Below are 15,557 nucleotides of genomic sequence, written 5' to 3'. Positions count from 1 at the left end.
ACGGAACGAGGTTGAGAACACGTCGATTCGCGTTATTCCCGCGAGGCTGACTGGTGGTCTGTCACGTATCGTAGGGGACTGTGGACAGGGGGAGATCGGCTTGTATTGCAAGAAGACTAGGTTTCCTTCACGCTGGAGTTTGAGAATCGTGTTGTTCTGCTTCTCCATCGGTCCCCAGCGCAGCGAGCAGTCGAATCCCGTATACCAGAGACCGCTCTTTTGTCTAATCAGCCCTTCCGACGCGATGTTGACGTGGAATCCAGGCACATACGCGACGTCCTCAAGCACGAGGTCGATGCCGTTCAGTACGCCTTTCATCACGCGCGTGCCGTATCCCTCGATGGGGTACGCCGTCGTTCCGGACTCAACAAAGTGCGTGTCTCCTGGAGGCTTGAGAGAGCCTGGTTCGAGCAGGGATTTGTCGTTCACAAGATGGGTTCCTCCGCAATTATCCAGTACAGTAGATTCGCGCAGTGGGTGAGCGGGTTGAATCGGAGTCGAGAATACGCCAAGAGACGAACCTCGCACGAATGGGGTTGAGGCTACTAGGGATGAGGAAAAGTCGTTCCGTAAGATCGTAACTGCAACAAACTTTGTTGGCATGCTTTCGGTGGTAGATGACTCGCTCCCCTGTCCCTTGGTCCACCCCTTTGCTTTGATTGTCTTGCGAAGATCGGCCCAATGCCCCTTTTCGACCCGCTTTCTGATAGCCGCTCGAGTTTCGTCGCTCAGAGTTCCTCGGAATGCCGCTGACTTGCCGCGGTAGGCGTACTCGACGAATCCGCACTCGGCCGGGGTCCATGGGTGTACATTACGCTCGCAGGGGCACTTCTGGTTGGGTCTCTTGTTTGATCGCTCTGTCTGATTGCCAAGCGTTGCGTATGCCCCTGTCGCTTTACGGAGCTTCGGCGGGTCTGTCCGTAGGAGGTCTCCGAGAAGGTCCGCGTACTGCTTCAAGGTCAAACGGACTCCCGTCTGAAGGCGCTCCTGTTTGTGGATGTCGTTGAGCTCGCTGGTTGCCCAGGATGTGGCGATTCGCTGCTGGACGGCTCGCAAGAACGTCTTGACCGCGAGAGATCCCTCAACCTCTGGTATGGAATAGGCCTGTCCGTTCAGGAAGGCGCCGTACCACTCGTTTAGCCAGGTCATTGGGTCCACGGTCGACGCTGCGAGATCCATCGCCTTGAGGTATCGTTCGCGAGCGAGATCCATGGATACGTCTTTCGACGGAGCGAACCTGTCCTTGAGGGCCTGTATCGTCTGGCGTAGCTCAAGTTTCTTGTCTCCATTCCTGTCGGCGAGCTCAGCTCGGATGGGCTGGAGGATATCCGACGCGACGGTAGCCTCAACCCATGCTGACAGTAGGTTCAGATCGTTCTTTTGCTGCTTGAGATCTCCGTTTTCGATCGCTTGGCTCTGAATGAGGAGGACGTATTCGTTCACGATGTTGATATGACTCGTCTGGTGTGGAGGTGATCTAGCAGGTTCTGTATGGCCTGTCTTGTCTGCGAGTTGATCGTAGTCTGCTTTCGCCTTAAGGAATTCGGCTTCGGCTAGTACGTTGCGTTCCTGGACATAGCGGTCGATTGACGGAAGTAATCGTACTAAATTGATGCTGTCGGTGCCGTCGGGGTCGATATATTTCCAGACGGCTCGTTCGCGAGCCGAAATGCGAAGGGAATTCCACCACGGAAGCCAGTCCTCATTGATAGTCATAGGACTGTTGAGCTTCCTGGTGGTAGGGAGCGAGACTGTAGTCATTGTTGCGTGTACGATGGTTTCGTTTTGTACGAGAAGGGGTATGTGAGAGAGAGAGTAGGCACTTGCAGCCTGCTTCACAATAGTAGGGGTTTCTGTTGCTTGTGGTCAAGTCAGAGCTGGGCTCATAACTATCACAAAGCGAGGTAGCAAGTGGAAGACTTGTATGGTAGAAAGTGGCTTGATTCCTCTAAGTGGAAGACCCGTATGAGGGTCCTATCTATATACCGTACAAGACGGGTAATGGGCTTGTGGAAAGCGGTATCGTACGGCAGTAACCGGCAGCGCCACGTGTGGCGCTGCGACAGTTGCGTTTGACCTTGTCCTTTCCTTGAGTCTCGCGTCTCTCGCCCAGCACGCCTCTGCTATATCGATTATTTTTCCAGCTTTGTTATCTCGCTATTTTAAATACTTTCACTGGCTGTATTATCTCATCTCTCAAATTTGTTTTCAATTTCTGTCATCTGTCTTCCACAACCTACTGGTTCTTGTATTACTTCTTTCTAGTTTCGGCTTTTTTCTTATGGTTGAATATTCGTCTACGCCCAGCAAAGGTCAGTGAATATGCAGTATGTGCAGAAGGTACATTAATAAAGAATCCAAGGCATTAAAATGCTAGGGATTTAAGCTTGAGGGGATCTTAGTACCATCAGGACGATCTAAACCCAACTTCAACTACCTAGAGAATAGCACATGGTCTAGAGGTTTTCAGAATTTACGGGAGCTGATCTCGTCACATGCCCGGATTATGAATTCAATCCTGACGAACAACGATCGGGAACTATGCTACCAGGTCTACCAGGAAGTGTCTATTGAACGTGGATGTGTAGCATTGTCGAGCTAATTCACTGATAAGTACCACGTTGTTTTGCTTCAAGAGTCGATACTCAGCACAAATGGCCGTCGGTCAATCCTCGACCTGGCTGAGAATTGTGAGCGTCGGTTGCGGTGCGACTTTTCCTGGCATGTGCTATTCAATTGGGTACAGTCGCATGATAAGAGCGACGGTGATCATCCTTAAGGATTTATCCATCTCAGAATTTGGATTGGACGACGAGTGTATTAGGTCTGTGGCAACTATTGTAGCATTCCCGTAGAGGAGCCCTGTGCCAATACATACTCTCACTCAATAATCATCTCTTCAATGAAAGAGGCCCGGGACCAGATATCTATGTTCATGAAGTATTCTGAACACACATCAGGTGCTGTGACCGCGAATGCATTGTCGGCTCCACTAAACCACCCACATGGCGCGTGAGACTTCATCATTGTTGTTGTTGTTCTATTTAACGCCATGGCGGCAAGGGCGCAGCCGCCCTTGCGGCAGACCTCCCGGAGGGTATGTGGCGTGAAGGGTCGCAGGCTCTAGCTATATACTATATAGTACACGCCGTATCCTGACGTCCTCCAAATCTTGCTCGTGAGCTACTATGTGTTCTATCCATCCCTAGTTCCCACTGGTGCCCTAGTTCCGTTATAGCCATCTGGTTTCTTAATAGAGGTAGTTTGTCGTTTGGAGGATAGGTTATGACCTATCTCCTAGTACCGCGGGCAGATCTTCTGGAAGAAGTCTGTCACGCAGAGGAAGGCCTGGAAGCCTTCAGAGTCAGTGATTAGCCCCTTGAAGTAGCGATCGAGGGACCCTATAGGTCCTACGGGCTCCTGGCGGCTGTAGGGGTAGAGGGTGGGCCACTGTTGCCTCCTCAGTAGGGTCTTTCGGCAGTAGACTAGATGGTCTGCCTCCTTAACCCATCCACAGGAGCAGGTGAGTAGTGCTTCTGTGTGGTTAAAGCGTTGGTGATATTGTTTAAAGTCCCCGTGGCCTGACCGTGCCGCGAGGAGGTGATGAAGGGCAGCCCTAGGGAGGCCAAGTTCAGGAGGGCAAGCAAGGGTAGCCTTGAGCCCTAGTTGGGTATAGCGGGGAGTTGCCTCTTGTTTCCACCATCGTCTATATTGGCGTCTTGGCCGCTCTTTAGCAAGCCACTTGATACCTGATAGAGTAGCTAGTTGGCCTTTAAGGACTGGTAGAGTTGTTCCCTCCTTAGCTAGGCTGTCTGCTTCTTCGTTTCCTTTAATACCTTGGTGCCCAGGAGACCAATGGGTTTGTATATCGTGTATCCTAGCTACCTCCTGGATCTCAAGGAAGGCCGCTTGTGAGGAGTCTGGGACCTTACCGCGAATCCCCTGAATAACGCTGGTATTGTCGATGCAGATGTGTATAGGCTGGCCTTGGGAGGTCTGAAGGGCCCGTCGGAGCCCAGCCCTCGCCCCCTCCGCCTCACCATCAAACACTTCTGCTAAGCCGAGACGGCCGCAGCCCTGGGCTATACGTTTATTGTTGCGGTAGATAACAAAGCCGAACCCTGTAGCCCCGTCAGGAGCTTTGGAGCCGTCTGAGTATACGACTGTATGCTGACCTGGCACAGTCTTGAGCCAGGCCTGGAAGATCCTAGCTGCTACATCCTTCGTTTGTGTAATTATAAGGTTATAAGACCCTGGGAGGTATTGCGGCTGTAGGAGTGCTGGCCTTGGACACTTAGGTAACAGGCCAGCTGTTCTTTGGAGCCTGGTCTGTTGCCGCCCTGGCTGTAGCAGCCTTGGGACCAAGGGATGCTGTTGGTCAACCTTCTGCAGGCGTATAGCGAAGCGTAGTCGCGCTGCTTCGAGGGCTACCTCTGCTGTAGGAAGGCCAGCGTCTCGGATGAGGCTGCTGGTCGGTGTGGTTCTCTAGATAGGCAGGATAGCCCTTGCTACTGCTATAATAACTTTGCTAACTTTACGGGCTAGGCCCTTCTGTCCTATGCTAATTATAGCTATCCATAAAGTAGTACTACTGCTAGTATTAGTGCCGCTATTTAGGGCTGGTTTGGTTAGGCCCGCATACCAGGTCTCAACTCCATACAAGGCTGTTGGAAGGACACAGGCAATAACCGCTTGTCGTACTGCGGCTGCTGGGAGTCCCCCTTTGGTATTTGTTAGGTGCCGTAGGAACTGGGCTACCTTCTTTGCCGCTGCCAAGTGAAGATGCATAGTAGCGTTGGAGTAAAATTCTGGATCACCTCTGATAAATCGCAAAAGACATCTATGTTATCTGACCGTGTAAGCAGCATCCTAGAATGTGCGGGCTGGTACAGACAGTTGGATGCAGAATGAACATCGAAGCTATCTTCAAACAAGGTAGGTACCTCGCCACTGCCCATAAACCTTGGCCGTAGCCACACGCTGCCCATCAATGTCCACGGCGTTCAGTCTCCATCTTGGTATATGTTCACGCGTAAAGTTCGACTGGACGTCGGTTCAAGTTCTTCCATTGGTCTTCATATGCACTCTTTCGCTGCTCTTTACTGCGTGTGACTTGCCGCCTCCGTTGACCGTCATCTACGACCTCTCCTCCTTTACAAGTTTTGAAGCATAAGCAAGGCCCAATATGCCTCCAGTCTCCCCCAACACCACAGTTTTCTTCGACGTCGATGGCACGTTATTCGATCACTACCACTCAATGCGCTGCGGTATCTCAGCGATCCGTCAAAGGTGTCCCGCCCTCATGGGATTTCATTTGGTGGATCTCATCACTCGGTAGTTACAACAGATCGCTTCAGTCAGCCTATAATGAGTATCTCCAAAAGATCATCACGTACAACGAGGCCGATTCCAAAAAGTTCCGGTTGTTCTTCAAGAGCTAGATCTCGCTATACCAGGCGACGAAGACCTTGCCGAATTCCGAAATATCTATAGGCAAGCTTATCGCAACAGTCGGAGAGCAACACCGGGAAGCATCGAGACGCTTCTGCAGTTGCGAGAGCAGGGCGTGCGCCTAGCTATTTTTACGAATGGCCAAGCAAAAGACCAACTAGAGAAGGCGAAAGCTATTGGAGTGCACCATTTTATGGACTACATGATCACCTCAGAGGAAGCAGGCTGTTGCAAGCCAGACACCGCTATCTTCCAACTCGCCATCGAAGCTCTGGGCTGTTCTCTCGAGAAGACCTACATGGTTGGTGATTCTGTGGAGTCTGACATTAAAGGGGCGATCAATAGCGGCATGAACGTGATTCTCTTCTCGCCGATGGCAACAAATAGCCACCTATCGGTGAACGCGAAGACGGTCCCCGTTATTCAAGATTTGTCCCAGCTTACCAGAATCCTTGGGGTATCGGCCGCATTAATAGGACTTTAGTTACTTTGAGTCGCCCTAGATTTGATAGGTTTAACGGATGCGAAAAAGGTTAGAGTGTTTGTCATGGTACAATTTGAGAGCTCGGGCAAAGTATTTGCTGCATGGATCCAAAATGTAGGTGTCTCCAAAGATATTTCGATTATGACGAAAGAACTTGCACTTATTCATCTTCTAGACAAATTGAAAACATGCAGTCTGCTCAACGAGTACTACTAAACATCGAGCTTAGATCATTCCAATTTTCTCCGCCAGATTTTCACCGGTAAAGCCCCACAGATGATGTTGAAAGCCTCATGCCTTTTCAACTCAAAGTCAGGAGAGGGAAGAGCGAACTCGTACGTGTGAACAATCGAAGAAGACTTCATGGACTGGAAAGAGGTTCTGTTCAAAATTTTGGTCTCCGAGTTCGACTACAAGGAGCATTAGCTCAGTTCGCACCAAGTCAAAAGGTTAAGACGGAGTTGATGATAATCGGAAATGACAGGGAGGCTTATTCCAAGTTTCTCGGGAGAAACCACGTGACACTAGCCCGACTCCTGAAGCACACCATCGCTGTCGACCCGGCGGCGACATGGGCTGGTCTACCGCTCTCTTTCATCATCGACTTTTTGCCTGCTATGCAGCCACATCTCTATTCCATTTCCACTTCACGCATTACATCGCCTCGGAGTGAGGGTCTAACTGTGTCCGTCAAGCCGTCGCCACTACTTGAGAATCAAGATATCCAAATTCCTGGACTTGCGAGCACCCACCTATCAAAACTCCAACCTGGACAAGTTTCTTCGGCAGGAGAGCCAACTATCGACTTATCCTTTGTTCACGCCCAAATTCGCGGGTCGACGTCCAAGCTCCCATTTCTTTCATCAGTACCTCTGATCATGGTGGCAGCCGGCACTGGAGTCGCCCTCTTCCGCACATTCATCCAAGAGCGTGCTAGGCTTGCTTCTGTAGGCAAGGAAGTGGGGCGAATGATTCTGTTCTTTGGATGCCAGAACAACAGCGACTATCTATACCGTCACGAGTTTGCCGAGTGGATGGCTGGACCCCTCGCTGGTAAACTTGAGGTCGTGACAGCGTTCTCAAGGGCGGACAGTGAGAAGTGCTATGTCCAGAACAAAGTGCAAGCCAGAGGCGAGGACGTTGGGAGAATGTTGCTGGAAGATGATGCCGCATTCTACATCTGCGGTGCGGCGAACATGGCGAAAGATGTTGGCAGCGCTGTCGAGAGAATTGTGAAACAGGCGAATGGCTGGGAAGGTTCCCAGGTGGAAAGTTGGAGACAGGAGAGAAAGCGGTCAAAGAGATGGTTCGAGGATGTTTGGACTTAGGAACGAGAACAGATTCCTAGATGATCCCCTTGGCCCAAGTTCGATGACTACAGTCAATATGAGCATGTCAATTTTGTGTTTGAGGAGTTTTCAAGAATAAAAGAGTCGTTTTCCTACGCCCTGCCGTCCCTCAATGAATTCGATACACTGGTGCTGTACTATTCTGGTCTGTTGCACAATAGCGACGGCTTGCAAGCTCGTCGTCTGTTATTCTGTGGGGCCCCGTTCAATTTCCGGAATCCTTGGTCCCTCACGTTCTATGTTCGTCCTGAGCAACCCTGGTCGTGTTCCATGCACGTGGTGTTGGAAGATGCGGCCTTTGCTTATGATCAATCTTGGTACTTAAGTAGAGGCTGCTTTCACTCAGTGTCGATGTTGATGCATGTTTCGACCTTGATGAAACCAAGTCCACTCATTTTCGACAGCTCTCCGTTGACGTGAGTCATGTCGAAAGAATCGTCCTCGAAAAAGTCGTGAGGAAGATGAGATGATGGGTCGTATTCTTCCATGATCTTGATAGCCTCATTGATAACGTCATAGCCGAAGTTGAAGGCTAAGTTTTCTTGCGGGTTTTCTGAAAGAATAGTGGGATTAGCGTGACTTCATCATCTCCAAGGCAATACTATAAACTTACTTGGAATCTCATCCGCCGCGACAAATTCCACTAGGTCCTTCTCAACAAGACTTGTTTGGTCGGTCCCAACGTTGCTAAGAATTTGGATCGCACTGGCACGGTTTCTGCGAATCTTTTCAAAGAGCTCCAACCTCTTCTCGAGATCAGAAGTGTCAGATACACCGGCGAACACGACACCTAGAGCCAGGCCATCTTCGAGACCCATGGCATCGCCTTGTCCTTGATCTGCGCACAGACTTTGTATCAGCGACTAAATCAACGAGGGTATAACCGGTTGTACGATGTAGCACTCACGAGGTAACATTGGATGCGCCGCATCGCCGGTTATGACCATCTTTCCTTTCCGCCAAGTCGGTAGCGGAGCACGGTAAAACAGTGGCCATCGCTTGATCTCAGTTGCTTTGCTGATTGTGACGTCAGGTACGGCCAATCTGCGCCGATCTTGAACGCGACCTACTTGATTATAGCCAGTAGACTTGGATGGAACCCAGCAAACTTTTCAATCACTTGTACTTTGTTGACATCGGCTTGGTAATCTATCGTTGCGGTGTGAGTAAACCTAGTCACCTTGCAGACTACACCGAGATGGGTATTGCGAACCTTCGCTGGAAGCGTCCTTCATCTCTTCATCGTAAAGGATACCAACGAAGTTGTGGATCGTATTGCTAAACGGTCAGAGGGAGCTTCATTCTGGAAGTCGTAATAGACGTACTTTCGGCATGGATATGACACTAGCCTCCTGTTGCTCTTGTTGTCAGGGAAAAGACGAATGAGGCCGTCGGCGTCCTCGTTCCAAAACTTGGTTTTGGAATCTTCCTCCAGAACTTCGGCGGGAATCAAGAATCGGTAGCAGCAGTTGTGAAGAAGGGGCGCCACGGGAGGATTCTTGTGACCGAGAATTGTCTCGGCCGCAATAGAGTGAATGCCGTCTGCACCTACGACAAGGTCGCACTGAATCTCATCACCATCTTGAAGGTGCACTGCCGGCAACTCAGGGTTCTACACAGCAATCAGCCAAAAAAGCAAACATCACGGTGGAAATGGCGGCAGGGATCTTCCCCGCACTCACGTATCCCATAACCCACGAGTTGGGATGGATGGTGACGGGAACGCCCGGACCTGCAGGATCGGTCGCTATCCTCTTGAGGGTATCGTGCAGATCCACGCGGTGGGCGTACCAGAGATCGGCATCGTAGAACTCCTCGTTGTCGGCGTGTGACAGTGTCGACGTGATCTCCATCGTGACAGGGTCCTGGAAATGGACAGGCCCGGCCTTGACGAAGCCGGAGGCCTCTGGGTCGAGACCCCATCGTGTGAGAAACCGCGTCGCGTTGGGAGGGACGTTGATGGCGGCGCCGACCTCGTCGTTGATGGCAGATCGCTCGTAGATGCGCACAACGTGGCCCGAGCGGCGGAGCGAGATGCCGGCCGAGAGGCCGGCGATGCCTGCTCCAACAATGACGACGTCCAGCATGGTACTAGTCGCTTTCAAAAAAACGGGAAACACAAGTCTTCGTGTTTGGTATCACGCCTCGCCGAAGGAATCGTTGATATCGTCTGGAAGATGTCACGTCGACGAAGGAAGAAGCCAAGAAAGAATTTCGTCGGCCTCGGCCTGAGCAGAACCAACACGGGGCCAGGAAGCCGTTGCATTCGCCTGTATCTGACAGGGACTATGTAGGGTTACGACCGCCCTCTCTCCGCCAAGAAAACCGCGATCTGCGGCGCAACCCGCTCTTTGATGGAGACATAATCCTGGGATCGGGACTCAACGGCGGCACTACGCGAAGCTATTGGACGGTTACCGAAATAGAGGAGTCTTCGCCATCAACCTGAGGATACTACCGGGGTCCGTGCCAAGGGGGAGCGAGACGATTGAGAAAACAACAGTTGTCTCGATTCATATATGTCGACATGTATCCGTAGTCTTGTCCATTTGGGGGTTTTGAAACACACTTGGCAATCTGGAGAAGGTGGACAGAAGTTGAGGACGGGCTCAAACGCAACTCCAATTTCGTTGACTTCCTAGGTCAAACTATGCCAGCTTACTAGCACCGGAATAGTCTATGTCCTACCCCCTTCACTGTGTACGACTACTTGTCCCCAACGGAGCGACTCCCCGATTCAATCCAGCACAGTGGCCAGAAACGAGACCGAAATCACTGTTTCTGTGCTATTGAAATAATCAGAAGCTGTGGCAACTCGTCCTCGCTTCGGTGAGCTTCTATATCCGTACGGACACATTGATTGAGCCAAACGGAGCACTACCACAAGTGAGTTCCAACGTCGCGGAGAAGGACAGGACCCGTCAAATGAGTCCCACCGTGGCAACGCGTCGGAGTTTGTCCCTTGGTCCGCTATTGGGCCAGATTATCACGAATGGAGTCCGCCTGCAGGCGCCCTTGTCGAAAACCGTTGTGCCGAACCCATGTCGGAGAAAATTTGATTCACTGAGAGGGCCATGTAGGAGGCGGTTTCATATCCAATGAGTGAGCGGTTTTCAGTTTGATCTTTTCGGCAAAGCAATAGGCAATTCGGGTATATTCTGACAGCTGCATTCTGGCCAGCGCCAAGACGCGTCCAATTTGAGCTTCCTTGGTTGAGTGACAGGACTAGGAAACTCAAATCTCAGAAAGATACTTGATTATTGATAAGATAGTGTGGCCGAGATTACAGGAAACAAGAAATGGAGTGTGGCATCCGAAAAGCGTTGGAAGGAATGCTGCGTGCCGATCGGCGGCCCGCACCATAGTTCAGCCACCTGCAAGCACAAAGTGAATCTTTGTGTGGCAGCACAAATCACACTGAGTGATTATTACGTAGGCCATCCTCTCGGTTCCCATTCATCCAGAGGCCGAGCCCAAGGCACACCATGGATCAAGATCCGCCTTATAACGTTGTGGCCGTGCACCCTTGCCGTCTCGGCCGGGGAGTTCCGGGCAGCAAAGGGGTGGCGGGGCCGATCCTTGCAAAGACGAAGTCGCTCGTTGCTTGAGGAAGTCTGTGCTGTCTAATGAGAGATACAAAGAACAAGTGTCGAGTCACACAGCTCTGGACCAGCTAAAAGTAGTTGCTCTTTTGATGTTTTGTAATTTGTAATATTGGGCGTCGTAATTTTGAGTGTTATACCTTATTAGGCATTCTCCCCAGAAAGAGCCACGTAAGTGTGAACAACGAAAAAGAAAGCAATGCTACGCTGACCAGCACAGAGAAATGATCTTTGGTTGAGGTGGTTAACGATTACAGGAACTTTCATTGAAGCATTACTCGGTGATTGGACTACAGTTTTGTGCCTCTCTACTGCAGGCTGAGATGCATCACACGAAGCCATTCGGATAAGCGTCCTATCGCAAGGACATCTTGCATGGTTGCATAACATCTACGCAATTTTCCAGCGCAACCTTTGGCTTATTACACCTAAAAAAGCGGTGGTCAGCAATGTATATATACCTACATGTTGTGTTAATACGCTAATCTATTACTGGCTGTCGTGCTTCAGGGGCTACATCCGTTGTCTTAGTTTGGTTCCACGGACATCCGTCCAATATGTACGTCAGCGATCCGGTCGAGTCGTCGTTCCAGGTGATTTCTTCCCGACGTAATGAAGGGTGGAATTCATTCATATTATGGCCGAGATCTGCTTACCATCGCCTTCTCACATCACCGCAAGTCACCTTTCGAGTCCTCCAAGGGCCGAAGCTTCTTGACAGAATTCGGAATTGTACCGTTGCGCCATATACAAAAGAGAGATCCCTCTACTGCATTTAGGTAGTTGTGGGTACATATAGTTTCCGTCACTTCTCAACTTCCGCGGATATGGTAGTAGATGACAAGGTGATGGAGAAGCCAACTCATCCACCTACGAACACCGGCTGTGAGAAGGCGGTAACGGGGTCTTCATCGGAGACAAAGACGTGCATTGGACCTGATGGCCGTCCTCACGCAAAAACCTTTGTTGCAGTTTTCGCCATCTGCCTCATTTACTTTGCGCAATTAGTAAGCCTCGTCGGGGCTGGTGCTGTAAGACCCTCGCCCATAGTGGAATATGTTTTCTGTTCTGTAATGCTCATGCTCATGTTCATCCTCTAATAGCAAGGACAAACTATTGCCGGCCACTTCAATGCAACTGACAAGACAAGTTGGTTCTCAGCCACAATTACCATCATGACCGTCATATTAGGCCCTATCGTCTCCCAGGCGGCAGATTACTGGGGTCGAAAGTGGTTTCTCGTACTTCCCACACTATTTGGGGCGGTAGGCTCACTTGTCGTTGCTCGAGCTCCGGATATCGACACAGCCATCGCCGGATTCTGCATCATCGGCATCGCTTTCGGTACACAGCCGCTACTTCACACCGTAATTTCGGAAGTTCTGCCAAGGAAATGGAGGTCATACGGCCAGGCAGCGGCCATGATATCCAATAGTCTGGGGAGTATCACCGGTCTAATCGTTGGAGGTGCCTTCAATAGAACCAACGACCCGGCCTTTAACGGTTTCCGGTATTACTTCTACATGGCCATGGCTTGGTACTTGATTGCTGCCATACTCTGCGTTGTTGTTTACAACCCACCGCAAACAGATATTCAAAAGACGCTCTCTAGGATGGAAAAGTTGGCCAAGCTCGATTGGATCGGATATTTCCTGCTCGCAGCTGGGCTTGTCCTATTTTGCCTTGGACTATCCTGGTCGAACAATCCGTACAAATGGTCTGATCCGCACGTCTCGGCAACTTTCGCGATTGGTCTCACCTTGGCGCTGGGACTCGTTGCTTACGAGACATTCGCGAAGAACGACGGCATGTTTCATCATGGTCTATTTAACGGCAATCGCAACTTCTCCATCTCTGTATTCTGTGTCTTCGCCGAAGGAGTAGCCTTTTTCGCAGCGAACACATACTTCGCCTTCCAAGTTGGTGTCTTATATGAGACAGACGCCATTATCGTCGGGGCTCGCTACAGCTTGATGCTAGTGTCTGCGGGCATTGGCGCAGCTGTCGCTAGTTGGTACTGCACCATCACGAAGAGAGTGCGATGGATCACCACCATTGCGTTTCTAATATTCGTCGTGTTCTTCGCATGTATGGCGACGACAAATTCCAGCAGTAGCAATCCGGTCTGGGGATACCCGATATTGCTAGGCGTTGCTTTAGGCATGACGTTAACAACTCTCGTCACAGCAGCCCAGCTAAGTATTCCACCAGAGCTCATCTCAGTCGCTAGCGGTCTCATCATCAGCGTTCGGTCACTTGGTGGGACGATTGGTATTGCTATTTACAGTGTCCTGTTCAATGACGGCATGAGCCACACGTATGCAAATATCGCCCAAGCTGTTCTGCCAGCAGGGTTCGACGCTATGGACCTCCCGTCTCTTATCACGGCTCTCAATTCTCATGATCAGAGCGCTCTCGCTGAAGTTCCAGGTGTTACTCCGGATATTCTCTCGCGGGGAACTCATGCACTTCTTGATACTTACGCCGAAGCCTTGAGAAATGTCTGGATCTCGGCGAGTTGTTTCGTTGCTTTCGCAGCTATAGGTGAGTATCTTCTGTCCAAGCCCAAAGCTTGATACGGAAGTTCCACTGACTCATGACTCTTAGCCTCTGCATTTCTTTTTGATCTCGAGAAGGAGTTCAATGACCACATTGATGCTCCTCTGGAAAGGAAAGGCAGCGTCTCTACGGAAGAGTGACCTTAACTGTTAACATCGGCGAGGGCTCTTTGGGTCCATCTATGATACGTGTGATTTTCTCCGCTCATCAATAAATATTATCCATCGCATCTCAAGGCTTGTTCACTACTACATGAAGATACTAGGGTTCTTGGACCGAAGCATGGCGGACCTTTCCCCAGTTGAGTTGAAAATTACAGACGCCGCATACAAATCTCTAAATTCGTGGAATCTTGGAAAGCTTATTAGAAGCTTTTCGTAAGCGGACGCCTTGTTTTTGATCAACTTTCGTTTGTCTAACCAATGTAAGCTTTCTCGCTTGAGCTTGAACTCTAGATGCATTGCCCTTTCGGGCATGCCGGAGCGCCGAAAGCGGAGTCGGACTTCGGAAGAGAACACCGACGGATGAGGGGCGGGGATCACCCGTCCGCAGATCTCCGGCTTACCTCACATCACGATTGACTCACTCTTGGCAAGGAATTTAAGGGCTGCAGAACCTCTGTGAAATATGATTGGAGACCAAAACTACAAGCAATTCATCATTCGTTACTCAATTATCACAATCACAACCTCTAAACACTCGAATTCCAGGTACCCCTAGAAAATCCGACCAGCCGCCAAGCCGACAAGATGAGCGTCGCTTCAACGGTATCTTCGGCGCTGTACCCGCGGATGGGATGGATCGGCGAGAACTGACTGACTTGAACTGTCACTCGACTCTCAATTTATACTGACATAGCTACCAGGTCTCGGATCGATGGGTCTCGGCATGGCCACGAACTTGCAGAACCATCTCAAGACGCACTTTGCTGGCAGCCTTCAGTTTCACAACCGGACTATGTCCCGAGGCGCTCCGCTGGAGAAAGCCGGAGGAGCCCCACAACCGAACATCGTCAACCTCGTCAAGAACACAGATATCGGGTTCATATCTCTCAGCGACGATAAAGCACTCGAGGCGACACTGGACGCAATCCTTGACAACACAGCCGCAGGTGATCTGACCGGCAAGATCATTGTCGACACTTCCACAGTCCATCCCTTGTCATCTGCAAAGGCAAAGGATAGGTTGGCAGCCAAGCAAGCCCAGTTCGTTGCTGCGCCTGTGTTTGGGGCAAGCCCAATCGCCGCGCAGGGTAAGCTGCTTTGGATCGTGGCAGGACCTGATGACGCCGTAGAGAAGATCAAACCTTTCATTGTCGGCGTCATGGGTAGAGGCATCATCCGTTTAGAAGAAGATGTGCAGAAGGCCAGCATTATGAAGACAGCTGGGTGAGTAGAAGATGAGACCGCACTTTTCTATACATCGTTCAATCTTGCTAACATACCGCAGAAACTTCGTCACCGCGGGGATGATGGAGCTAGTCGCAGAAGCTCAAGTATTTGCAGAGAAGTCTGGACTCGGCAGTGAGGCAATGGAAGACCTTCTTGGGCAGCAGTTTGGACCCTTGGCACAAGGCATGTCTAAGCGTCTGACAACGGGTGCCTACTTGCCGCCTCGGGATGAGAGACCGTGGTCTGACCTGTCCCTGGCAATGAAGGATGTCGGGCATGGCCTGAGCTGTGCAGAACAGGCTGGTGTGCGTCTCGATATCGCCGATATTGCTGCCAGGCATCTGAAAGAAGCGAAGAAGATCTCAGACACTCAAGGGCGGCCCTTTGATTCTTCGTCATTGTATGGGGTGGTGAGAACGGAAGCTGGGCTCGATTTTGAGACGGATTTGATCAAAAAGAGAGATGGCTCTGCTTGATTGGGATCTGCATCTTTTCCCATGTATATGTATGGTAGAATAAACTCGCAAATGCTGTAATCCTGATTACCACGAATGGCCTTCGATATTAGCAAGCTTTCAAACAATTTTGTTCAAAAACATTGACGGGAGTCTACAAAGCTCAGGCGATGTCGATTCAATTCGGTCTTCATGACCACGCACACGGCGAGGCAGTCCGTTCGGCAAAACAGTTTTCACTCACGGAAGTAGAAGGTGGAAAGGGG

General features: G+C 50.6%; 4 protein-coding genes across 4 annotated transcripts; 3 read left to right on the top strand and 1 right to left on the bottom strand.

Moving 5' to 3' along the window:
- Window positions 1–5,185: 5,185 nt before the first annotated feature.
- BDP81DRAFT_456125 (HAD-like domain-containing protein) lies at window positions 5,186–7,263 on the top strand (the record flags this gene model as incomplete). Its single annotated transcript, XM_060593131.1, has 5 exons — window positions 5,186–5,267; window positions 5,385–5,908; window positions 5,984–6,049; window positions 6,188–6,270; window positions 6,312–7,263. The coding sequence occupies 5 exons, from the start codon at window positions 5,186–5,188 to the stop codon at window positions 7,261–7,263; spliced, it is 1,707 nt and encodes a 568-aa protein (XP_060437518.1).
- Window positions 7,264–7,622: 359 nt separating this feature from the next.
- Window positions 7,623–9,371, bottom strand: BDP81DRAFT_401085 (FAD binding domain-containing protein; the record flags this gene model as incomplete). The annotated part of the gene is made up of 7 exons (XM_060588778.1): window positions 7,623–7,837; window positions 7,898–8,122; window positions 8,192–8,301; window positions 8,355–8,433; window positions 8,498–8,562; window positions 8,610–8,896; window positions 8,967–9,371. The coding sequence occupies 7 exons, from the start codon at window positions 9,369–9,371 to the stop codon at window positions 7,623–7,625; spliced, it is 1,386 nt and encodes a 461-aa protein (XP_060437517.1).
- A 2,465-nt stretch (window positions 9,372–11,836) lies between these two features.
- Window positions 11,837–13,561, top strand: BDP81DRAFT_281989 (major facilitator superfamily domain-containing protein; the record flags this gene model as incomplete). Its single annotated transcript, XM_060583010.1, has 3 exons — window positions 11,837–11,917; window positions 11,990–13,430; window positions 13,494–13,561. Coding segments are annotated over 3 exons (1,590 nt in total), but the record flags the coding sequence as incomplete, so codon positions are not given.
- A 514-nt stretch (window positions 13,562–14,075) lies between these two features.
- On the top strand, window positions 14,076–15,393 carry BDP81DRAFT_362420 (NAD binding domain of 6-phosphogluconate dehydrogenase-domain-containing protein). Its single transcript, XM_060586446.1, has 2 exons — window positions 14,076–14,833; window positions 14,895–15,393. The coding sequence occupies exons 1-2, from the start codon at window positions 14,322–14,324 to the stop codon at window positions 15,310–15,312; spliced, it is 930 nt and encodes a 309-aa protein (XP_060437515.1). The 5' UTR covers window positions 14,076–14,321; the 3' UTR covers window positions 15,313–15,393.
- Window positions 15,394–15,557: the final 164 nt, after the last annotated feature.

Source organism: Colletotrichum phormii, assembly GCF_030913505.1.
Source record: "Colletotrichum phormii strain CBS 102054 chromosome Unknown BDP81scaffold_48, whole genome shotgun sequence".
In the NCBI taxonomy this organism is placed as follows: Eukaryota; Fungi; Ascomycota; class Sordariomycetes; order Glomerellales; family Glomerellaceae; genus Colletotrichum; species Colletotrichum phormii.
Note: the sequence above shows the minus strand (reverse complement) of the source record. Positions and strands in the feature narration are given on the sequence as shown.